The sequence below is a fragment of the Acomys russatus genome, chromosome 28 (assembly GCF_903995435.1).
Source record: "Acomys russatus chromosome 28, mAcoRus1.1, whole genome shotgun sequence".
NCBI lineage: Eukaryota > Metazoa > Chordata > Mammalia > Rodentia > Muridae > Acomys > Acomys russatus.
The window spans coordinates 283229-309233 of NC_067164.1; the positions used below are offsets into that span (position 1 = coordinate 283229).

General features: G+C 39.7%; 1 protein-coding gene across 1 annotated transcript in view; it reads right to left on the reverse strand.

The window, feature by feature from the left end:
* The window catches only part of Corin (corin, serine peptidase), a 247726-nt gene that overhangs the window by 35130 nt on the left and 186591 nt on the right, over positions 1 to 26005 (reverse strand). The window contains exons 11-16 of the mRNA XM_051170139.1: positions 25175 to 25406; positions 22295 to 22440; positions 21443 to 21550; positions 13272 to 13385; positions 11660 to 11770; positions 10476 to 10605 (exon numbers count right to left, since the gene is read on the reverse strand). Of these exons, the coding sequence (XP_051026096.1) occupies positions 10476 to 10605; positions 11660 to 11770; positions 13272 to 13385; positions 21443 to 21550; positions 22295 to 22440; positions 25175 to 25406 (841 nt within the window). The remainder of the gene's footprint in view (positions 1 to 10475; positions 10606 to 11659; positions 11771 to 13271; positions 13386 to 21442; positions 21551 to 22294; positions 22441 to 25174; positions 25407 to 26005) is intronic.

Here is a 26005-nt window from a genome sequence, read left to right on the forward strand (position 1 = left end):
AGTGTTCCAAGCAGCCCATCCTCACACCAGGAATGTGGCCTCACTTGCCCATTGTCTTTATTCTTTCCCTATTCTGAATTTCTCTGTATCTGTCAGCCTATGAGCCACTCAAATAAATTGACAAATATACCTGATATTATATACCCATTTGTCCATGAATTCAGTCAATAATTATAGCTTTTCAACTCTATTTCTACAAAATAGTCTCCTTGCCTTTCAGTGAAATAAAGTTATCAAAAACGAAATCATCCAGGCAGGGCACAGTGTGGCACGCCTATAATCTCAGCACTCATGGAGGTAGAGGCAGGGGTATCTATCTCTGTGAGTTCAAGATCAGCAAGTCAGGGCAGCCAAGGCTACACAGAGAAACCCTGTCTCAAAAAAAATGAAAGGAGGGGGGAGGGAGGAAGAAAGGAAGGTAAAGAAAAATCTATATATCTATCAGGGCTTTAAATATTTAAAACACTAACATTTCACTTTTGGAGTCAGTAAAATAGGAAAAACAGAATAAGTTTATTTTTGGAGTACTTCTGGAGACCTAGCTGCCCTTGAAGCTTACAAAAGAATGAATTCAAACGTGAGGCAACCCTTCTGTCTCTACCTCCTAATTACAGGACTGCAGGTATTCACTATTGTGTCCGGTTAAACAAATTATTTATCATTTCCAAGATGGTGGCGAGTGGTATGGTCCTTGTCTGGAAGCCAGAGTAATCAAGTCAGCGGATTGGACTGATTTCTTAACCAGGAACACCAAGCTCCCCACCTCACTACAACGGGAGAACCTCACAGTTCTAAAGGAACAAACTATGGGAAACCTGCGCACCCCTGAACACGAGAAGAGTACAGACCCCCTGTAGAACAGACCATCCCCGGCAGCCGTGGAGACTGCAGAGGTAGGCACCGGAGAACTTCCGGCAGAGGTGATTGGTGTGATGTCCAGCGAGAACTGGCAATTGACAGGGGCTGCAAGGGGCTGTGAGTGGTGGTGGGTGACAGAGAGCAGAGACCTGTGCCTTGCCTCAGTGGCGGGCTGCAAACAGCAGGGAGAAACAGAAGGACCTACAGAGAGCAGTGGCTACCAGCTGGACAGCCCAGCACAGCAAAACAGGTGAGAGAATCAGCGGGCCCCTCTCTAAAACACAGGCTTGAGGGCTCCCCACGCTAAACAAATAAGGAAGATAAAAAGAAGGCTCTCCTCCCCTCCCCAACCTGTCTAGTATTCCCACAGGGTTGGGAATCACAAACTCTGAGCACATTCTTTAGAGATCTGGAACAGAGTGGCCTTCCTACTGAACAAAAGATTAACAGAACAGAAGCCACACAGCATCTGACACCCAAACCACAGGTCTACTGTGTGGTGGACCCCTCAGAGGAGAACCAATTGCCAGAGGAGCCCTATAAAACCACGGATCCTAGGTGGCAGAGCTAAGAAAATTATAGATACAGGAAGACAGAGTCTGCAAAGCCAGTATAGAAAGCAGCTGCCTCTCAACTTATCCCTGTGACTACCAGGTCAGAAAGCCCAATCCCTTTAATCAGATGCCTAAAGGAAAAAATAAGAGGTCAAATAACAAAAATTAGGACATTATAGCTCCACCAGAAAGCCCAGAAACCGGCAGATACCCCATAACAGCAGAGTCACAGGAAAATTACCTCAAAATCATGCTTATACAGTTATTTGAGAACTGTAAAGAGGAAATGAATAGATTCCAGAAAAATACAAACAAATAGAGGCCATCAGGAGAAACAAGAAACCACAAGCAAACAGGTGAAGGAATTAAATAAAACAGTTTAAGACATGAAAACAGAATTAGACAATATTTTTAAAAATCACAAATTGAGAAAAATCATGAAATGGAACAATTAAAAAATGAAGCAGGAAGCCAACAGACAAGTATCAGAATCCAACACATGGAGGAAAGAATACCAGGTGCTGAAGATACAATAGAAGAAATTGATACATCTCTCAAAGAAAATATAAAAACAGAAAATTTGGTGACACAAAGCATCTAAGAAATCAAAGACACCATGAGAAGGCATAACCTCAGGATTATAGGAGTAGATGTAAAGGAAGATGCAAAGTCCCAAGAACCAGAAAATGTCTTCAAACAAATCGTAGAAGAAAATTTCCCCTATCTACAGAAAGAGATACCCTTGAACATACAAGAGGCCTACCAACAGAACACCAAATATGCTAGACCAGAAAATCAATTCCTCCCGCCACATAATGATCAAAACATTAAATCGGCAGAATAAAGAAAAGATATTAAAGGCAACAAGGGAAAAAGGCAGAATAATATATAAAGGCAGACCCATTAGAATTACACCTGACTTCTCAACAGAGACCATGAAAGCCAGAAGGGCCTGAACTGAGGTCATTCAGATGCTAAGAGACCACAGATGACAACCCTGTCTACTATATCCAGCAAAACTTTCAATCACCATAGACAGAGAAAACAAGATACTCCATGACAAAATCAAATTTAAACAGTATCTAAGCACCAACCCAGCTCTACGGAAAATAGTAGAAGGAAAACATCATTGCAACGAGGTCAACTACACCCAAGAAAATGCAGCATACAGATAATTGCACATCAGCAAAACCAAAACAGACACTGCCACACACAATCACCACTAACTCCACAATAAAAGGATCCAATTACCATTAGTCACTAATATCTCTCAACATCAATGTCCTCACCTCCTGAGTAAAAGGGCACAGGCTAACAAAATGGATGCAAAACCAAGATCCATCAAGAAACACATCTCAACAACAAATATAAATATTCCCTGAGAGTAAAAAGCTGGGAAGTATTTCCAAGCAAATGGACTCCGGAAGAAAGTGGGAGTAGCCATTCTAATATCTGATTAAGTAGACTTTCAGTTAAAACTGATCAAGAAAGATCAAGAAGGACACTTTGTCCTAATCAAAGGGAAAATCCACCTAGAGGACATGTCTATCCTGAATATCTATGCCCCAAATATTAGGGCTTCTGCATTTGTAAATGAAATACTTTCAGAGTTTAAATCACTCATTGATCTCAAGATAATAATAGTGGGAGACCTCAACACCCCACTATCACCAATGGATAGATCCTCAAGGCAGAAATTAATAGAGAAATAATCAAACTAACAGCAATCATGAGTCAAATGGACCTAACAAACATTCACAGAACTACCTACCCAAATAGAAAAGAATATACCTTCATCTCTGTGCCACATGGAACCGTCTCCAAAATAGACCATAAATTTGGTCTCAAAACAACCTCAATAGACACAAAAAATTCAAATAATCCCCTGCATCTTATCAGACCACTATGGGCTAAAGCTGAGCATCAACAATAATAGAATTAACAAAAAGCCTACTAATACATGGAAAGTGAAGAATGTTCTACTCAATGACAACTGGGTCAGGGATGAAATAAAGAAGGAAATCAAAGACTTCCTAGAGTTCAATGAAAATGAAGGCACAACATATCCAAACCTTTGGGACACAATGGAAGCAGTGCTAAGAGGAAAGTTCATAGCACTAGGTGCCTTCATAAAGAAATTAGAGACATTGCATAGAAGCCACTTAATGGAACACCAGAAAACTCTAGAAAAAAAGAAGCAGACACACCCAAGAAGAGTAGATGGCTGGAAATCAATAAATTAGAAACAAAGAACACAATCCAAAGAATCAACGAAACCAAGAGCTGGTTCTTTGAGAAAATCAACAAGATAGACAAACCCTTAGCCTGACTAAAGGCTAACAGACTAAAAGTCAAAAGAAGAGTACACAAATTAACAAATCAGATATGAAAAGGGAGAAATAATAACAGATACCGAGGAAATCCAAAGACATTAGGTCTTACTTCAAAAGCCTATATGCCACAAAATTTGAAAATTTAAAAGATATGGACAATTTCCCTGATAAATTCCACTTTCCAAAGTTGAATCAAGAACAGGCAAACAAATTAAACAGTCCTATATCCCATAAGGAAATAGAAGCAGTCATCAAAAGTCTCCCAACAAAAAGAGCCCTGGACAAGATAGATTCAGCACAGAATTCTACCAGACCTTCAAAGAAAAACTAATACCAATACTTCTCAAACTAGTCCACAAATAGAAACAGAAGAATCACTACTAAACTCATCCTATGAAGCCATAATCACCTTAATACCTAAGCCACTCAAAAACCCAATGAAGAAAAAGAATTTTAGACTAATCTCCCTTATGAACATAGATGCAAAAATACTCAACAAAATTCTAGCAAATCGAATCCAAGATCACATCAAAAATCCTATCCATCATGACCAAGTAGGCTTTATACCAGGCATTCAGGGGTGGCTCAATATAAGGAAATCCATCAATACAATTAACCATATAAACAAAGTCAAAAAAAAGAACCACATTATCATCTCTTTAGATGCAGAAAAAGCATTTGATAAAATCCAACATCTTTTCTTGTTAAAAGTCTTAGAGAGATAGGGTATACAAGGCACATACCTAAACATAGTAAAGGCAATATACAGCAAGTCTATAGCCAACATCAAGTTAAATGGGGAGAAACTTAAGTCATTCCCACTGAAATCAGGGACATGACAAGATTGCCCACTCTCCCCATTTCTCCTCAATATAGTACTAGAAGTCCTAGCTAGAGCAATAAGGCAGCTAAAGGAGATCAAGGGAATACATATAAGAAAGGAAGAAGTTAAGGTTTCATTATTTGCAGATGATATGATAATATACATCAGTGGTCCTCAAAATTCTACCAAAGAACTTCTACAGCTGATGAACAACTTTAGCAAAGTGGCAGGATACAAAATTAACATGAAAAAGTCAGTAACTCTCCTGTATACAGATGACAAAAGGGTGGAGAAAGAAATTAGGGAAACCACTCCCTTCACAATAGCCTCAAACAATATCAAGTATCTGGGTGTAAATCTAACCAAGCAAATGAAAGACCTATATGAAAAAATTTCAAGTCTCTGCAGAAAGAAATTGAAGAAGATCTCAGAAAATGGAAAGATCTACCATGCTCATGGATTAGGAGAACCAACATAGTGAAAATGGCCATCCTAAAAATAGCAGTCTAAAGATTCAATGCAATATCTATCAAAATACCAACACAATATTTTACAGAACTGAAAAGATCAATTCTCAACTTCATATGAAAAAAAACCAGGATACCTAAATCAATCCTATACAATAAAAGGTCTGCCAGATCTCAAGGTGTACTATAAAGCAACAGTAATAAAAACAGCATGGTACTGGCATAGAAATAGGCCAACTGACCAATGAAATAGAATTGAAGACCCAGATATGCATCCACATGCATATGGTCATTTATTTTTTACAAAGAAGCCAAAACAATACAATGGAAAAAAAGACAGCATCTTCAAAAAATGGTGCTGGTCCAGCTGGATGTCTACATGTAAAAAAAATGCAAATAGATCCATATTTACCACCCTGTATGAAACTAAAGTCCAAGTGGATTAAAGATCTCAACATAAAACCAGACACACTAAATCTGTTAGAAGAAAAAGTGGGTAAGACCCTAGAACTCATTGACACAGAAGACAACTTCCTGAACAGAACACCAACAGCTCAGGCTCTAAGATCAGCAATTAAGAAATGGGACCTCATGAGGCTGAGAAGCTTCTGCAAGGCAGAAGACACTGTCAATAGAACAAAGCAACAGCCTACAGATTGGGAAAAAGACCTTTACCAACCCTACATCTGACAAAGGGCTAATATCTAAAATATATAAAGAACTCAAGAAATTAAACACCACCAAACCAAATAACCCAATTAAAAACGGGGTACAGAACTAAATAGAAAATTCTCAATAGAGGAATATCAAATGGCTGAGAAATACTTAAAGAAATGCTTAACATCCCTAGTCATCACAGAAATGCAAATCAAAACCTTGAGATTCCATCTTACGCCTATCCAAATGGCAAAGATCAATAACTCAAATGACAACACATGCTGGTGAGGATGTGGTGAAAGGGTAACACTCCTCCACTGCTGGTGGGAGTGCAAACTTGTTCAACCACTCTGGGAAGGAAAATGGCACTTTTTCAGAAAACTGAGACCCAGCTATACCACTCCTGGAAATATACCTGAAAGATAACCCACCATGCAACAAAGACATCTGTGCAACTATGTTCATAGCAGCCTTATTCGTAATAGCCAGAACCTGGAAACAACCAAGATGTCCCTCAACTGAAAAATGGATAAAGCAACTGTGGTACATCTACACAATGAAATACTATTCAGCTATTAAAAACAAAGAAATTTTGAATTTTGCAGGCAAATGGATGGAATTAGAAATGATCACTCTAAATGAGATAACCCAGACCCAAAAGGACATGTATGGCATGTACTCACTTATATGTGGATTTTAACCCAACATAGACATCATAGGAGAGACTCCACCCAGCAGGGGATAGGGACAGTTACAGAGATTCAAAGCTGGACACTGGACAGAGTCCCAAGAGCCTAGAGTGGTCCTGTCAGGCCACAGAAGAAGAGGTCATATGTAGTACAAGGGACACTAGAAAAACTAAGGTCAGATGACTAGGGGAGGGAAGGAAAGGGGATAAGAGAGGGGATGGGATTAGGAGTTGATGAGGGAGGGTGTGGGATCGGGAGGGGATGAGGGAAGGTGCCACAATTGGGATGTAAAGAATTCAAACTGCAGAACAAGCAGGTAATTTATATTCCTAATCCCACTACATGGGAATAGCTCTGAGACTGGCAGAGATATGAATGTAAGGGCATAGAGAGGCCTCGTGTTCACCACAGATTCTCTGTGACTTAGTATTAGAGGCTACTCTTAGTAAGGCATGAAGGAAGATGTGCAGACACCTCACGTCCACTCATACAATGAGCAAGAAACTAGCTTTAATTGTTCTGTGCACCCCACACACCTCATACAATTATAATGTTAGAACTGTATAATGCTTGTGAGAAATTATGTTTTCAGAACAAAATAACTGGGCACTGATGCTGGATCAAACCTGACAGGATTCATTCCTCTCAGCATGATGGAGGATGACATCCTGCATCCTCCTCGCTCCATCCCCAGATGACCCTGTTGCTGTTACTCATCAGATTTGGATAACCTCCCAGGCAACATTGTAGAAAATTTCTGATCCAATTTGCACCACCGTTTCAATCTCCTACTAAGCCTGGAATCTCTCAACATTTAGAAACTGGACCACAAATGAAATCTCTGGCTTGCTTAACTGTTTTCTCCAATCTCTTTGGGCCCCTTCAACCTGAAGAACCCTTAAGAGAATGATGTTCCATTCCCTCTAATAGGGGGTTGTATAGGTTACTGTTTGCTGTCTTGGTCTACAAATGCTTATTATCACAGGGAGGTGGTAATAAGTCATTATTGGTCTTATACAGAGGAAAAAATAGGTGAAACTCTCTTTCTTCATCTTGCATATGTAGATAACAAGATAGGAGCTGAAAAGAAAGAAAGGGAGATATAGGAACATAGAGGGAGGATAGAATAAAAGCTAGATGATTGAACATACTTCTTAACTCAAAGCTTTACTTGTTACTCATAATGAAGGTTATGTCTAAGTCATTGCTATAGACTTTAGTATATTGATTCAAAGCATGGCCATGTCAAATACTTGTCAGATTTTAGCACAAGAATATATATCCTAAGTCTAACAGACAGATTTGACTCTATCAGTATATGAGGTAAAAGACCTGGTGGCACTCAGAGGAAGGATAGCAGGCTACCAAGAAGAGACTTGATACCCTATGAGCATATAAAGGGGGAGGAAATCCCCCTCGGGCACAGTCATAGGGGAGGGGAGTAAGGGGAAAATGGGAGGGAGGGAAGAATGGGAGGATACAAGGGATGGGATAACCATTGAGATGTAACAAGAATAAATTAATAAAAAAATAATAATTGAATAAGGTCTCCAAAAGCCTCAGAGACACACAGAATATGGCATTTAAAGTTGTTTTTATAATCTTAAATTTATTTGACAAGACAAGTTAACTCCTGACAACACCCAGCCGACCTCAAAGAAGATGATGAGCATCAAAGAGCCTCCTTACAGAGATGGCTTCAAATGTGGCAAACCGGCCACTGTCCAAAATGTCCTCGTTCCTGCCACAAACAGAATTTTGCCTAAAAATGGGCAGGTTAGATGCAGGCAAAGTCAATGGCCACACTCTGCTAAGACAGGGTAAGCAAGTCCTCAATAGTTTCTGCTCTGCAAATAAGTCTGGTAGAGATTCTGGGCCAGAAAACTGAAGATGAGGCACCAACGTTATAGAGAGTGTTGGGTGACTATTCAGACAGTAAACTGTCTAAGTCAATTTGTACATTTTGGAAACTGCTAACCTGCACTGCTGGTTCACTCAGGAAGCTAAGTTTTATTCCTTCTCAAGTCTCTGAGGGACATTGAAGGCCAGATAGGATAGTTTTACAATCAAGTTTAGTTGGCTAGGGAATAAGATCTTTTCAAATCAAGATAAAGAAGTTAAGTTATTGGAGATAGGATAGAGATTGAATTTCATTCAGAAATTTAGACCCAACAAGACAGGAAAGACATTTACTTCAAGCTGGACAAATAAAAATAACCAAACCACTATGGATGTAACATTTATAGAACTCATGATTATCACATGGCTCTCCCTGCCGTATGTAGTTTGTTTTATACATATGTAATACAATAAATGTATTTAATAAAAAATTATTTATAAACTCATATGCAACCAAAAGTAGAAACAAATGTCTGAAGGAATAATTAAATGTGGCATAATAATGGAAGTGTTGCTAAGTGGTCTAGATATGGTATAAGAATTCAATGAAATGTTATTTAGCTACAAACAATAATGAAGAGTTGGTACATAGGTAGCACAGATGATTGAGAATACATACTGTATGCTTCCTTATTAAAACATGCAGAATAGGAGTGACATGCATAGAGATGGAGAGCAAATGAACGATTTACTGGGTAGGAGGAAAATTGAGAGTGGACATATGGGCACATAGTCTCCTTTGCTGGTGATAAAATAGTTATGGACCTAGATGATAGAGACAGTTGTGCAACCCTGTAAATATACCAAATGCCACTGAAATAATAAAATTTGTTATATTTGTCTTAGTTTAATAAAAATCTAATACACATTAAATATGAAAAAAAAAGACAAAGCGAGACATTTAAGACAAGGTCTCTCGCCTAGCTTCAGTTCAACAGTTGTACTTAAGGTGGCTTTGTCAAAACTGTTGTTCTTATAAATCTTTACAGGTCTGGCTTCCCCTCAGAGCACACAGTGGAACTAAGGGTCACTATGTAATTGAGTTTTCTTATTAAGCAATACTCTTGTGCCTCGATGAGAGAACCAAGATAAGCAATTTCAAGGGGGTTTCCATTTATCTAATCAAAATCATATCCCATTTCATTTAGACACGATAAAGAAATTGTAAAAATGGACAGTAATTTAATGGATCATGACAGATGCAGTTTTTTAATGCTGGAAAATATTAAAATTCTTCTGTTATAAATTACTACCAGTTAATCAAATTTCCAAAGGTGTGGGTCTTTACATGGAAGAAAAGGGCTCAAGATGTTAGCTGTGATATGATTCTTCAAACTGGGGTAGCAATAATGTGTAGCTACTAGGTGATCTGAATGATACATTGCTGTAAACAGTCTTCATTTGCTCACTAGATCCTGGGAAATGTCATGAAGCCTGGCTTTTAATTCTAGAAGCACATGACTCCCTTATCTTTTATTTTTTCATTTCTATACTTACACTAGAATCTCACCTATATCATTACATAATATATCAACATTAAAATGATATATAAGTAATAGAGCAGGTTCGTATGTATTCATTGTTATATATGTGTTTTGTGATGATGCAGATGACTACACTCCACTGCTGAGGGGCCTGAAACAGAGCACCTCACAGAACAGTGTGCCTCCACAGCTCAAAGCATCCATTTCAGTCTGCGTGTGTAAAAGCCAGGGTGAATTTTCATTCCACTAAAAAGCAAAACTGGTGAATTCTTCCTTAATGTGTATTTCCTGCATTACTTAGGATAAACAGTAATAGCAGCAGCTTCTGCTTCTGTTTTTCGATGTCTTTTTTTTTTTTTTAATGTATGTGTATCACTCAAAAAGAAAATTTCAATAACCCACGGGAAGGGGCATGAAGTGTTTTCCATCCATCTTCCACAGAGGAGACCACTTAATGCTTTTATAAATAGTGAACGTATTCCATTTCAGAAGTGTTTAGAATACAATTACTACATTTGCTTTCCAGGCTTCCTCATAACAGGTTTGCCGGCAGATGTCTAGAATTAAATAAATTCCTCACCCCAGATTTATTTCCAGGGCTTTGGAGAGCTCAGATTTTCCAGTTCTATATCATTCATATGGCAGATATTACTGAGGATGTCCACAGAGCCCTATGAGAAACTCGTCAGTGCTACAAACTACTGACCTTACCCTAAACCCATCTGCTTACAGGCCACCTGGCTCAACGTCTCCTGCCAGCCGTCGGCACACACGTGGTGTTCTGTTGCAGATCTGTGAACAGTCAGGAACGAGGAGGACTTCCCACTTCTAGCGAGGGTCACTGAAGGGGGAAATGCAGGAAAGCTTAATTAAAAACACTTTTCCCCAGACCATAGGTCTGTATGCCTTTACTTTGATTGCACACATTCCTTCGCATTTATTTTAGTTGAGAACCATTTAGGGTTGACCTGCTATGTGCAAATCACTGCGCTTTCACTGTGATGGGAAACTTTAAAAAGTGAATTAGATGTGTGTTCTGCTTTCAAAACATTGCAGAGTCTAATGAAAGAGACAGGCGGTTCTCAACTTTTCTTTATGAGATAGAAAATGGCCCACAGCAGAGCCCCACTGCCTTGAACTTATCCAGAGGTTAGCTGAACTAATTGTAAGGAGCTATTTGAAACTCCATACAGTTTTTTTTCAGCATCTGAAAAATGAGAGTATGTGAGGGGGGTGCTAATTTAGGATTGATGTGCCCTATGCACAGTTCCCCAGCCTCTGCACTGGGTCCGCCACAGATCACCTGTGGAACACTGCGCACCAGATCACACAACACACGGGAGAGTCATTTCATTATTGGGCCAGAGGATACAAAAGACTAAAGTAGGGACTGAGTGAATTAAGGGAGTGGTGTGTGCAAAATGAGGGAATTAATCAGATACTCAAGATTGCAGACTGCCACACTGGCTGGGATGCCTTGGCAGAAACTAGACAGAAATCCCATCTGGATGAGGGGTAAGGCAGAGAACAATTGAAGAAGGCACACCCATATCTTCCTCTAGGAGATGCAAATGACCCAAGAATGCCTGATTATTCACCACTATTGAATTTTGGTGACAAATAAAATTTAAGTCCAAAAATGACATACTTCCAAACATTTGAGTGCCAAATGTTATACATAGAATATAGACATTTCAAATAAAGAAATAACTTGAGGGCAAATATTCTGTTACTTAGAAATAACACCCATGAATCACCACTGTCAGCTTTTATAACAGTAAAGCAAAAGAGATGAACTTGGATGGTAAAACCCATGAAGTAATTTAGGATTCATTTAACTTGAATGGCTGATGGGCATGTGAATGCAGGGCAGATGGCAGGGACCAGAAGCTTACCACAACCCCATTCATCTGAACTGTCTGAGCAATCAGCCCCTCCATCACACCACAGGTCACGTGGCACACACTCGTGGTTGGCACATTCCAGCTCGTCATCCTGGCAAAATGCTGGCAAGGAGACCAGGAGGAAAAAGATGGAAATGTTTGAGAAAGCAGACTGAAGACACTGCAGGAAGAAAGCTAGCTCTATTTACATAGATAGCTTCTAAGGGATCCTACTATTAAATTACTCTCCAAGTCGCATTTAAATCTCTTTTGGAGTTTTAAAATTACAGTAAATCTCCCTGATTGCCTACTAAGCATCTATTTCCCTTCTTCCTTCCGTGAAAGTGAAACCTGATTTTGTCCACGGCTTCATACCAACCATTCCAAGTCCCAGAGGAAGATCTTGATTAGTTTTACATCAGCATGGCATTTTTCTGACTATTCTTATCTGAGCGTAATCATTAGTCCAGGATATGATTTTATGGTTTATGCATTGTGAAATAGCATCCACCCAAACTCTGCTGGCCACACCATGTACCTTAAGCCTGGAACCAGGCCAGACTGGAGCAGACAGTTTCCTAATCCTTTCCTGGGCTGCGCTTTCAGTGTTTGTAGAGAATGTCTTTTCTAATTGCCGCAGAAGTCCCTTACTACAAGTCGTGACTCTGCTCAGTGTTGAGCCCCTTAGTGATATTCCAGAGAAATGAGAATGTTCTTCCGTTCTTCCTACTGAATGTGATCAAGGCAGCTCATCTACCCAGACACGCTTTGCTTTTGACCATGCAGCCTGAGGTCACGCAGAAAGGAAAGAGTTGCAGACAAGATGGTGTATTTTTACTAAAGCCTTATGAATTTCTTCTACGACGACTTTTACTATAATAATATCCCATGCTGTATATTTTACTACTGTATACCTCCTATCATTCAACTGCTGTGTTTTCGATAGGTAGCCTTTGAAGTCCATCTCCTAAGAGTTCAGTCTCAAGCCTATTGTGCGAATGGAAAGCTGAAGAACTTCTTTTATAAAAAAGGAAAGATGTGAGGGACACCTTGATGTCAGTGAAGGTGTGTCCTTGAGGGATATGGTGGGGCTATGGAATCTTCCTTCTCTCTAACACACAGCCTTGAAGCTAACATGTCCTGTTGTTTGCTCTCCTCCATGATGTTTTAAACCACAGGCTCAAAAGCAATGAGTCCAAATCATACACTGAAACATCCGAAATGCTAAGCCAATTTAACCCAATCCCTTAAATGGATTCCCTTAGGTATCCTGTGAGCTAACAGGATCAACACATCAACTAAAAATAGATAATAGACCAGGTCAAATTATTCTTCTATAGTTTGAGTTTAATGTTGACAAAATGTTTCATCTTATGCTTGCATTTTATGCATTACATTTTTGGATACTGGGCAATACTTTAATGTCTCCATATTGTTAGAGTAACATGTGTACATATTTTGAAAACATTAGTGTTCTTGGAATGTGTACCCTTGTAGACTTAAGTTTGGTCAAAAGAACTAAAAACTTTTAGTATGTATTTGCAAATGTCCAGCTTATATTTAAATGGAGGCAACGGGTATTTAAAATAAAGAACACTGTTAGCAAACTCATGAAGGCACTTACAGCAGTTTTTTTCATCCATGCCATACGGGCAGTCTGGAAATCCATCGCAGATCAATGTATGCTTCAGACACTGTTTATTGAATGGACATTCCCAAAGATCTCTCTCTTTACAACCTGGAAACAGAAGGAAAAGCTATTAGTGATAGATGTACAGTTGAAAATGACAGTGAAATTTAATTAAACAAGGTAAAAAGAAAAAAAACTTTAGCAAAAAGACATGGGTTTTTGTTTTGTTTTGTTTTGTTTTTTTGCAGTTTGGACATCTGTGGTTACTATGAATAATGTGATTTTGAAGGTAGGAGTGTCCAGGAGTTTCCATTCTGCACTAGGGATGGAACAGCTCCCTAACAGAAGATCCAAGTCAACATACGGGAAATGGGAAAAATGAAAAGGCAGCTATGCATCAGCACCCTTCCTGAGCTGTTCCTTTTGCTTCCTCAGTCAACTTGCCAGCATGCAAGGCTCATCTATAAAGCGAGTTATGCCTTAAGCAAATATACCAAAAACCTAGATATGTAAATAGTGCAATCTCAAAATGGAATTTCAGTCTATAAACTGAGGGACCATCTGTGTGTTTCTTAAGAGAGGCCCTCCATATGTTAAACACCTACAAAGTTCGTTTAAGAACCAGGTGCAAAAGCTATTACTTTTTGGTGGGCAGGGACTGAAGGTTGGAAATCTCATCAGGTAGTATGGAAAATGGAAATGAGTTGGAAAAGATCAGGACTAGGAGCTTACAACTTGAACTTCAATTTCCCTCTGAGGAGCGAGTACTTAGACTACACTCCGTGCACATCATTTGGTCAAGTGCAATGTGCTTGAACACCTTCTAAGATATGCCACGATTCTGCTGCAACTAGATGCCTCAGAATATCCATGGTCCTCACCGTCCTGTGAGGGTGTGAAAGAAAAGATGTCATAGCTTTTAATTTTGGCATGGGTGGGTTTTGAGATAGTTTTAATATGTAGTTAAAGCTGTCCTCAAGATCCACCTGTCTAATTACAGACAAGTGTTCCCTTGACCTTTTTGATACCGGTCATTTTGCTTAAAAAAACAAAAAACAAAAATATGGTTAATTCATAGAAGACCCTCAGTACATGGTTAATTCATATGCAACTACACTACACCTAAAAACACTCTGCTTCCCAAGAAAATATAATTTAAGATATCCAAATTGCAAAGCAGTGACCAAATAAAGATACTCTCCTAAAATGTTACTTCTCCAGAGGTAAAGATCCACAGCCAAACATTGGGCTGAAGTGTAGGGAGTCTTATGGAAGAATCGGGGGGAAGGATAGAAAAACTCAGAGGGCCCAGGAGCTCCACAAGAACACCAACAGAGCCAACTGACCAGGGCCCAGGGCGTCTGGTGGAGACTGAAGCTCCAAGCAAGAACCATGCATAGCCTAGATCTAGGCCCCTTACACAGATGTAGCTGATGGGCAGCTCAGTCCTCATATGGGTTCCCTAGTAAGGGGAATGGGGGCTGTCTCTGACATGGACTCTGCTGCCTGCTTTTGATTACTTTCCTCTGGTGGGGCTACCTCACCAGGCCACCAGGGAAGAGGATCCACTCAGTCCTAATGCAACTTGATATGCTACAGTGGGGGTCCCCTTCTCTTGGGAGTAGGGGAGAGGAGGTAGGGGAAACAGGGAGGGAGGATGAAACCAGGAAGAGAGGAAGGAGGGGGTATGGCCGGGATGTAAAGTAAATTAATTAGTTAGTTAGTTAACTAAAATGAGCCATGAACTTCAAGCTACCATGCCTTGTGCCACCATTAAAGACTCCAATTGTCTGAAAGCATAAACCCAAATAAACTCTTCTATTAAAAAAAGTTAGCTCTCTTCAGACCTATTACAAAGAATTCAGAGAAATCTCATGGATGATTAATTCAGGATTCTTGGAATCTATTATGAGAAAAAAAAACCTCACTATTAAAATGGTCATTCAAAACAAAGATCAAAATATTTCACCAGAATAGAAATTTTACTGAGATAAAATTACATTTAGAGTGTTTTATCAACCAAATATGTGAGGGATAAATAATGAGAGATCCTCGCTGTCAGCTAACATAAAGTGGTCTTAGATCCAGACATAGACTCAATGAGCACATGGTCATGGTAGTTGGAGTTTTCAGCTGGCAGAGGATGTCAACCCTAACCGCAATATTATGATGGTATTGTCTCTCCTCTAAGGATTCAAAGAGGATACTGAAACCTGCCCATGTGTCCCAGTTCTTGCCCAACAGTCTAAACTTCTTACTCCACAAGAGAGCAGAGCTAACACAATAGGTAGGATTTCTTTTTAGATAGAGAAATCACTATACTAGTGGGGGATGAGAGACAGCCTGGAGCTAGGAGACCTTCAGAATGAATGGAGAATTTGTACATCTGGGTGGGACTAATATAAAACAAACACAGGAACAGATCTCTGAGCATAAGGACTCCTGTAGTGTGTTCTCATGAACAGTAGTAACAAAAAAGGCAATGGCATGCGTTACTTGCTACTCATCCGCAACCTCCAGCCTTAAAGGAGTATTCTCTGAGCATTAATGTTTCCTTTTGTACACTTCCTTTTCTTAAAAAAGTTTGTACAAACAAACATTTCTTACATAGTAAGAATAGATTAAATAAAATGTAAGGAGGTCATGGCATTTGTCATGTGGAAGATAGTATTATTTGTGAAGAAAACATTTTGTCTCTAAAATGACATTTTTGTGTAAGCATGTATTAAGTGTATGCTCTAACAGCAAAGTGAATGACACCTTAAAAGCTGATATGGGTGAGATATGATATTTCCTTCATCTTTAGGTTATGAAGCCAAATAGCAGAAGTTGTTAGAGCAATAGTTGTCTAACACTGGACAAACATCAAGGCACACCAAGGAGGACAGTGCTATGCAAGTTACCAAGTCCTGATTTACCCAGAACTTTCCCAGCGAAAGCACCAAATCTTCCTTGTCTCAAGAACCCCATTGGTCCCAGGCAATGTGTATGGCTAGTTACTTTAAATTGGCTTAGCACTCTGATCTCTATGCTTAGGGAACTCACTCATCACTATACTGCTCAATCTTGCAGACACGCTATGAAACCCGCTTCCATGCCAGAGCTAGGCTCTAAGAAAATTGCTATAAGCAAAGGTGGTGAAACTCTCTCTCTCTCTCTCTCTCTCTCTCTCTCTCTCTCTCTCTCTCTCTCTCTCTCTCTCTCTGTCTCTCTCCCTCTCTCTCTGTCTCTCTCTCTCTCTCTGTCTCTCTGTCTGTCTCTCTCTGTCTCTCTGTCTCTCTCTTTCTCTGTGTGTATGTGTGTGTGTGTGTGTGTGTGTGTATGTGTGTGTGTGTGTGGGATTACTGAGTAGATGTACTATGGTTGGCTGTATTTATATCAAGCCTGCAGCAAGTAAGCATTCAGCTGGAAGAGAGAAAGCCTGCTTACCTCATGGTATCTAAGAAGCAGAAACAAGGCACAAAAACACAAGACACAATACCAGAACATAGCTCCCCAAATAGACTTCTAATGACTCACTTCCTCCAATGAGAACCATCTTCCAAAGTATCTGTTACCTGCCATTAATGCCATTGAATTGTGAATCTACCCATGGGTTAATCTACCAATTGGGTTAGGACCTTCAGGATCTAATGACCTCTCATTGGCTAGCCAGGAACCAATGACACTGCACACCCCTGCCATAACGCTAGCATAGACACCTCTATGACACTTCATATCCAAAGCGTAACCCTAAAACAGGTATTCTTGCTGTATAAAACTCTTAGCTATGCAAATATGAGGTCCATTCATCTTCTCAAATGCAAGAAATAAAACCTACCTCACCCTTCAGACCAGAGCTGCTAACAAGGGGGAAGAAGAAAATGTGAATCTGGGCTTTTGGGCTACTAAAAGGTGAGACAGTTTAGATCCATAGCCCACCAGCCAGAGTCTGCCACGGGAAAGACCTGTGGATAAACTCTTACAGTGGATCGTGTGTGTTGGAACAGCCAGTACTCAGGTATAGAAGGCACAAAGACCCTGCAAGAGTGTACATGATCCTGGCACATCCCCAGTGCTCATCCTAGTGGTCAGCATCGATGGCCTACATCCCTCCTGGTTCCTAAGCATTGACCATCATGAGCAACTGCACAGGTCCTACAGCTATGACCTACATCTTTAGTCTTGGCAGGTTTACCAATTCTTCCCTTTTCTGGGGGGAGCACACTTCACATCCTCTTCAACACATAGTGTCTTAATGCGCTGGGAAGAGGCAGGAGGGGAGAATAGTAAAGTTGTAACTATAGTCTGAGGATCTTTGTCAATGGATGAAATTCTGGAAACAGAATCATTCATCCTAAATAGCCACCATCTCTAGGACAATATACTTACTCATAAGCTTGTCATGAAACCTGGGGGCCTGGTCCAGCTCTGCTTTGGACATGCCATGCTGTGACAGTCCACTCCACATAGCCAAAATTAGCTGCCTGAAACAAGACCAAGCGAAACACAAATCCTTCCCCAAGCAAGATGCAGAGGGTTAATTTGGAAGGGAATTGCATTTTATATTCTCTATTACCAGCACAAGTGTGTTCCTGGCTACCGTCTTCTGAGGATCAAAGTGAGCACATTATAAGTCTTTGTGTTATAAAAGATAAAGGAGGGTACAACACAACTTGCAAGTGAGTTCAAGAGAAGGGAAATGGCAAGCTAAGATGGCAGGTCCTCTAAATGTTGAATCTGTACACCAAGCCTACGTCTTCACCGAGCCCTCCTTCTACCATTCCAAGAAGCTCATCCAATACACAGCATAAGACAGTGGCACAGGAACCAAGCAGCGAAATATCAACAGGAAAGATCACTCTTTTCCTTTGGCGGGGAGGAATTAGGCCTGCTCAGAGATCAAAAATTAAACCCAGAGGTCCATCCTCCCAGACACACAGCTAGGAGTAAGCCTCATGTACAGACACAATGGCTCATTCTTCTGATGGCCACAAAGCAAAGCCGTCTCACCCGCAAGCAAAGGCTTCTGTGTGACAAATTAGCTCAGTGCTCTTAAAGAGCATAAAATAGACAAAACACTCCAGGAAACTTCAAAGTATCACAGTAAGAATCCTCTGAGGACCCCCAGAGGATTGGAGTCTGAGAAATGGTTCTGGTTACATCTAAAGCTTTTGTTTTTATCTGAGTTCAATAAAAGACCAAAGATAATTAATGAAAGTGGTTTTTGTTAATTTGAAGATAAATGACAGTCCCTCAGCAATTTGTATTGCCATCAATCTTTCTCTGCTTAGGGGGTGTCATTATTTAATACTCAGAAGAGTGATCTGTTAGTGGTTGTGATACCATATTTAGGAGAATAAAGATTTTATTTTTAGATATAAAGAATTTGCTTACACCGTATTCTCATTTAATGGCCCCACTGAGAAGATCCACTGTGTACATCAGAGCACAGCTATTTATATAATAGCTTGCATAGACTGTGGTTGTAAACACTAAAAAAAGTGAACCTCAGCTTTACACAACCAATGTTAGAGTCTGGCAGCTAAGAACAAATGCAGAATCCCACTGCTATTTTCTTTATGTCTTTTGTGTTTATGTCTCTGTTCAAATGGTTGTTCCCTGTTGTCTAATGCATTGAAAATGCTATGCTGAAATTAAGCTGATTTTATCAAGTTGCTGGTTTAACTGTATGTGGATATGTTATCTATTTTGTGACTGACAAGCTGTCAACCTGTAAGGTAAGGAAGGGCTGACTCTGCGAATCCCTCCTATGTCTTCAAGGCTTCTCCTCCATGAATCCATCCTTCAGCTGTGGCTTCACCCTTGTAAGTTCTTACAAGCATTGGTTGGAAACACTCTCAGTATTAGTAAACCTTACAACATTTGTTTACATTAGCAATTGCAACAGCAAAAAAAAATTATCATGAGAGCAGGAGCCTACTGTGTGCAAAGCTCTCATTGCTAAGTTCTCATGCATTTATTTTGAGTGTGCATCTACAATTTGTGTGCATTGGTAGTCACATTTCCAGATACAAAATTGCTAAAGAAACACACAATCAATGTAATTTCTAATGCACTGAATGAAGTAAGTGTTGTTTTGAAGGGAGCCCCCAGCAGTGCTGTCTAATTTTCTATGTGAGCTATAGATTCATGACAGGCAAGCCCAAGCACTGAGTGCCTTCAATGCAAAAGACATAGAATAAATCAGAGTGATGAGAAATGTGGATTGCAACCCGACTTCCTGTTTCCATTTCCACATAAGCATATGTGCACCTGAAAACAGACGGTAGTAGCAGAGCATGAACTGGATGGTACCCAGGGTCTGGTGGGGCCTGGCTTCCTTATCTAAATCATCAGTAATCATCAGTAATGCCTTCCCAGCACACAGGACAGCCCATCTGAGTGCTTGTATACATGGCAAAGGAGAACTCGACCATCATGAGTCACTTTGGAAAACTCAGAGCAAGTTTTCTCATGTAAATTATTGCTATTAAAACAATCAGTTTACATCCAAACAAATTAATTCCTTATTGATCTTTAACTTTTTACATCAGAGCTATCAAGGTAGACATGATACTTTGAAAACGAACTGAAGGTTAGTTTACTTTATTGTTGTGGCTCTCTGTTTTCAAATCAAAGTCTTAATAAAAACTCATTATTTAACAAGAATCTTCATATTTGAGGGTCACTAAAGTACTTTACTATAGTGCTATGAGTTTATGCTTCATAATGTCTTTTAGAATGAAGACAATTTATTCTTGAAAAGAAACATTTTGTTTTGTTCTTGTTTTCTTGACTCAAGACTTCAGGTAACACCCAGGGTGGCTTCAAACTTGTTGTACAGTTGAAGGATGACCTTGGGCTTTCAACCTCCAAAGTGCTTGGATTTCAGGTATGCACTCCCAAGTAACATAACCCATTACTTTTTAAACTAAGCATTTGGCAAATATTTAGTCATCTGATAAAAATCTAGAGCTAGTCACGTCAATAGAGTCACATAACTACTTTGAATAATCTAAAATACTCTATCTTAAGCAATACTTTAGAATACCATATCCCAGCAAAAATTCTTAGTGAACAATCTAATACATTCTGGACATACTACTAAAATGACAGTCAGTGAATTTTTTTCTGTATTTCCTACAAAAAGTTCATAAATGGGCAAATTATAGGAAGTTCCTAAATTATTAAATACTGCTCTATAGCAAAATTACACTGACCTCTGTACCATCACCCTGACAGCTGTAATCTTCCAGAAGAGGCATGTGTCCATATTTACAGTAGCTGATAGTGGTTTAGTTGGTTACTTATTGTATTTTGTCTTGACCAGGAGGACAATGTTTACTACAAAACTTCATTTTGAGAGGGAAGACAATATTTCATACTTCAACGGCCAACAGAATGAAATGATCTCAAAATACATATTGCCTTATGTGCTTCCAATGAATTAAGTGTCAATTTTATTTGGGGGTATGACAAGCTAAATAACCGTAAGTAAGCTAGCTTTTTTATCTCACTTCAGTCATTCTGTGCCAGAGAGTGTTTGCTGAAAAGCGTTGTCTGTTTTCTGCACCCTGGCACCCTTTCAGTGGACAAGAACCATAGTTTTCAGGAAAATAACATGAGAATGGCTGTGTCAAATTTCCATTGGCATCTCCACCCTGCCCTACCCTTGCCACTGTTGATTTGGGGGCTCCATAGCACAAGAGTCAAGGAGAATTTTATCCTTTTCAATGGAGGCAAAGGGAGAGGGGCATGAAAATGAATCTCAATTAAATGTGAGTGCTGTTGCCTGAACAGTCCCATGAGTGTGGATGCCTGATTAGTGGCTCAGGAAGGCAATGGCAAGACATCATTCTTCTTTCCCTAAACCACAGAACAACTGCTTTGCAATTTAATAACAAAAATAGCTCCTCATATTTATGAACTGTTCCTTTTCCTATTTATATACTTATGGCTATAAATTGAAATGTAATTTTTTTATGCATTAAAATGTAATTTGGTAGAAAAATCACATCAATTCATGCCTTGTAGTTTGCTGACTCCAGAAGTAAATGTATTAGCATCTGAGAAGATGCCACTTCCTAGAACAAGCAGACAGACAGTTTACAGATTCCAACACAGTGCCTTATCCTTGCCAGTTACTACTGTACATTGATGACAATGCCATCTCATACACATACCACAGTTCTCTTCGTCACTGTCATCATCACAGTCAGTCTGGCCATCACATCTTCTGGAACCCAGAACACATCGTCCTGAGCGACACTTGAAGTGACTCGGTGAACATTCTGTCAAAAAGCAGTGCAGCTGTCAGTGGACAGGCTCCCAAAGACATCAGCTGACATCTGTGTTTCCATTTGGGGTTGTTGTGAGTGGGCAAGAACTAAAGATACAACAGGTCTCTGCACAGCTGAGACACCTGAACTTTGCTTGGCTTTCTTCTGTCTGCTGATCCCCAGCCTTCTCCTTCATCCTTGGTACCCATTCTCCAAATCAGCACTTAGTACCTGTGCTTTGCTATAACTAAGCATCTTTTAAAATAGACACTTAGCAACAATGTGAGCCTTGCTATACATGACCCTAGCTCCCCAGAGGTTCTAATCTTTCATTTGATGGTCCAGTGCCCAAGTCTACTTCCCTATCATTAATCCTACTATGCCTTCTTACTTGGAAACACCAAGGGTTGCCATTTATCATTAGTTTCACGGCTTCTAAAATAAGCAACACCCACACATAACCAGCCCTGTAAAAGCAGTAGGCATAAAGTGGGAAACACCCAGATGACTAAGCTCATCCCCCAGTTCATTTTTGTTGCCTAAAATTATTTTACATATGATAATAATGGTAACAGTGAACAGATAGGTGTGCACACTTTCTAGGGTAATCAGGCAGTTTTTAGTGTCACCCACCTATGCAGATGAATTGACAACTAACTAGAAAACCAACAACAGCCCTCCTTCACTCAGACTGCAAAAGTGGCTGATGTGTTCATCCACGTTAGATGCCCTTCTGAGATATACTAGAACACTAACCTTCCACGTCTTCATTGGGCAGGAGGCAAGTTTGATTGTCTGAATTTTCCTCTGGAAACTGATTGCAATCTGTGTCTTCAGGCCACTGGAGGCCTACAATCCCAAGAACAGACTCACAACGCTCTTTGGAGTGCTCACACAGAAGTCTGCCAGTAGAGAGATGACATGTCAGAAGCCACATAGCTCCATAGGAAATGTATACTCGGAATGTATTTTGGTTTTGACTCTATGCAGGACTATATGTGTAGGGAGGTGTGTGGAAACATATTGGTGTGCACAATATGCCCCTAATCGGCACTTAAAAGCCCCAAACACGCAAGATCCCTACAAAGAGGACCCAGCTGCTTTCACCAAGATAGATTTGACTACAGACAAAAAATATATAAACAGATTGTCTCCATGACTCAGACTCTCTTCCCTTTGACATTCAACTTTTCTGTCTTTTAGGCAAACATTCTCCAGCCTTGGTTTTCAAGCAGAGGAATGCCTAGCATCACTCCCTATCTCAGTCCACCTTGGACCATGACCCTGTACAAGAGACTTCAGTTGAGTGATTCACTGATGAGCAGTTGGGGGGGGGGGATGTCCTACACTGGCTTATCCAGGGCCCTGCCTCTGTTCCCTCTTCTTTGGCTTCCACCAACAATGCTCACTTGTTTTTTCTAAACACAAATTTTAATTTCTAGTTTATGTTTGGAATTTTCAACAAAAATGAATATGAGTCATTCTCACATTCAGTTTGAAAAACAGTAAGTTCAATATCATCCAGGCACAATCTGCTGGATTGGAGTTTTGCTGCATATGTACAACAAAAAAGTACAAACTCAGCTGTAGCTATTAAGGTAACCATTGACTATACCACTTCTGAATTTTACTATGAAATAGAAATACTGCTAACAGCACCACCAAAAGTTCTTGTCAAAATCTGTGTGGCCCTCAGCAGTCGATATCTGCCATGATGGTGCAACCTTGGTCAAAGGGGATTTTGAACATGAGACATAGTAACCCTCAAGCTTTTAATACATTGGTAGGCTTGGTAAGATTCCTTATCTTTGCATATGCAACTTAAAAAGTGAATGGCAAGGTTAATAAATAGACTCAGCAAAAACAGCTATGCATTAATTCATAAGATTAGGAACATATTGGTTTGTTTATGTGTAAATATCAAAACACTCCTATTGCTGGCACTGAAGTTTAAAGACATATCATTAAAGCTAAGAAACAGAATTAAAGTCTGTTTAAAAGAAGTTTAACAACATGTTCACTCACTAGCATCTCAGAACTATTTGCACCCCAGTCACTTTAGGTTATAAAACTTAAACCATGAAATTCAATATGGATATCCATTTACAAGTACAGTAAATTAATGATGCATTAGGGAAATCTTATGTAGATATAAAAAGAAAATCAAATGCAGTTGGGGAAGCACTAGTCAAAATAGCAATTCACTACCATCATTGACCTTGCTTAATAAAAACAGAGTAAGATTTACAAATAACTTCAATGGGAAACCAGTAGATATTCTAACAATACTCAGAAGGAAATGTAATAAAATTCTCAGAATCACTTTTGCGCAGGCAAATGCTGAATTTGACTTTCCTCGTCTTGTATGATATGCTTAGCTGCCTGCATCATTCTGAAATCTTACTGTTTCCTGCTTTGACTCCAGAGACACCTTACCTCATCGTCCACTTGATATACAGCCTTAAATTTATTGTCTGCCCACCTGTCCACTGTATTGGCGTAATTTCTTTTTTTTCTTAAAGCTCTGTGTAACTTCTGCTATCCAACATATGGTTTCTATAGTTACCCTTCACATTCAAGCAAGCACATCTGCATAGCCACCCTTGAGTGCAAGACGGCATTGCAGAAGGTAGCAACAGTGACTTCTCAGACAGTCACCTCAGCTATGCACATCCCCTGACTACAGCCTCTTACATGTGGCCCAAAATGGGGACGGAGATGCCACTGAGCAACTGAGCCCATGTGCTATCTTCATAATTACATCAACCAATATAGAGCTTCCATCCAATTCAGGGGCCTTGGCATTTAGTTAACTTCACAATCCTTTCTTGAACTCTCACTACAACAAAAGTCAACAAACAAAATGCTTATTTCACCAGTGAAAGGACTTGAGGTCCAAAGAGGATGAGTAATTGGTCTTAGGAGCACAAAGCAGCTTGAGAGGACTTGAAGCTGACAATAAACTCCACGGCCATAGTTCTCGCCCTCATGATATTGTTCAGACTCAAGGTTCAAGGTCTGTTCTTGAGATGTTCTTTCATTCATACAGGCAGATAAAAATGTCAATGATGTGCATCATGGTTTTGCCTGTGAACAGCTATCCTGTCTCTCGTGTAGTCCTACTAACTAGTAAGTACTGTGAGAGTAGAACATCTGAAATATATTGATGAAGAACACATTAAATAATTTTGGAAAGCAAACACACTGGTGTTTCCAGACAAAGGGGCAGACACAGCCCCTTCCTCGGCTCCCTCACACTCTTCTTCTGCTTTGCTTTGGGGTGCTAGTGATCCAATTCACGTATTCTAAAGGATGTGCTATCACTGAACAGCACCCCAACCCTAACTTACATTCGAAAGGATACTTTGTGGTCCAACAAAGTGAAGCATAGATAAAAACACATGACCTGTCATGGAAGGACATTCATGTTGCCCATGTTTGGTGCTTGAGTGATGAATTCTTATTCAAATACTCATTTTATTCCTATTTCTTTATCTTTTGAATTTGTTAACTTTCAGAGTCCTTAGCAATATTTATTTGTGTAAACTCAACTTTGTGCTTTCTGTTTGTTTGTTTTGTTTTGTTCTCTCTGAGATAGGATGAGGATGCCTGGCACAGATTTACAAATCAAATTACCTGCAAGGGGGGATGCGTTGGCCTGTATTTACATCACACTTTGGAACCAAAATGGTGCAAGCAAAAAACATGAGGTATTTGTAACAATTGGTTTGTACAAGCGCAGGGAAGAGAGATGACTCCCAGCTGATGGACGCCTCCTTTTGAGTACTGTGGCCAAGGTAATTTGGATAATGTGTATGATTGTAGGGCAAATTCATACAGAGTTCCAGGGTGATTGGCTCACATTGACCTAACGAAAGAACACACACATACAAATGTGAATATTAGAAACAACCCCTTTAAGCTTCCCCCTCTCGCAGTCTACCTTACTTGATCTAGAGCACAGCTTCTAAAGCTCTGGGTCCTGGTTACACAACCATGCATGAGGGAGGCAAAATAATTGGCATCACTCAGAGGTTTCTGAACACACAGTGGCCAAAGCTTAACTCAAAATAAGTCAGATAATGAGTCTGAGGTGTTTCTGACACTTGCAAACGTCACATTGTGTAACTTCACTGCAGCCTTGGTTCTGAACACATGACAATGCATTCTGGAGTACACATCCCAATACATCCTGTGTGACAGCAACAAACACTGCATGAAACGTGAAACTCCTTGGCTCAGGTCCCAGACTACCCTCTGTTATGAATTACAATGTTTTTACTGCACGTACTAAGTTTTAAGATCTTATAAAAACAAAGTGGTTTAATTACAGGAAATAAAGACAATATTTTCCATCTTTCTTCATCTGTATCAAATTAATATATGTTCAGATTGTATTGTTTTAGAATGATTAATTCTTTAAAATGCTGTTTGAATAGCTGATGAGTTTTAATGAAAATTTGTTCA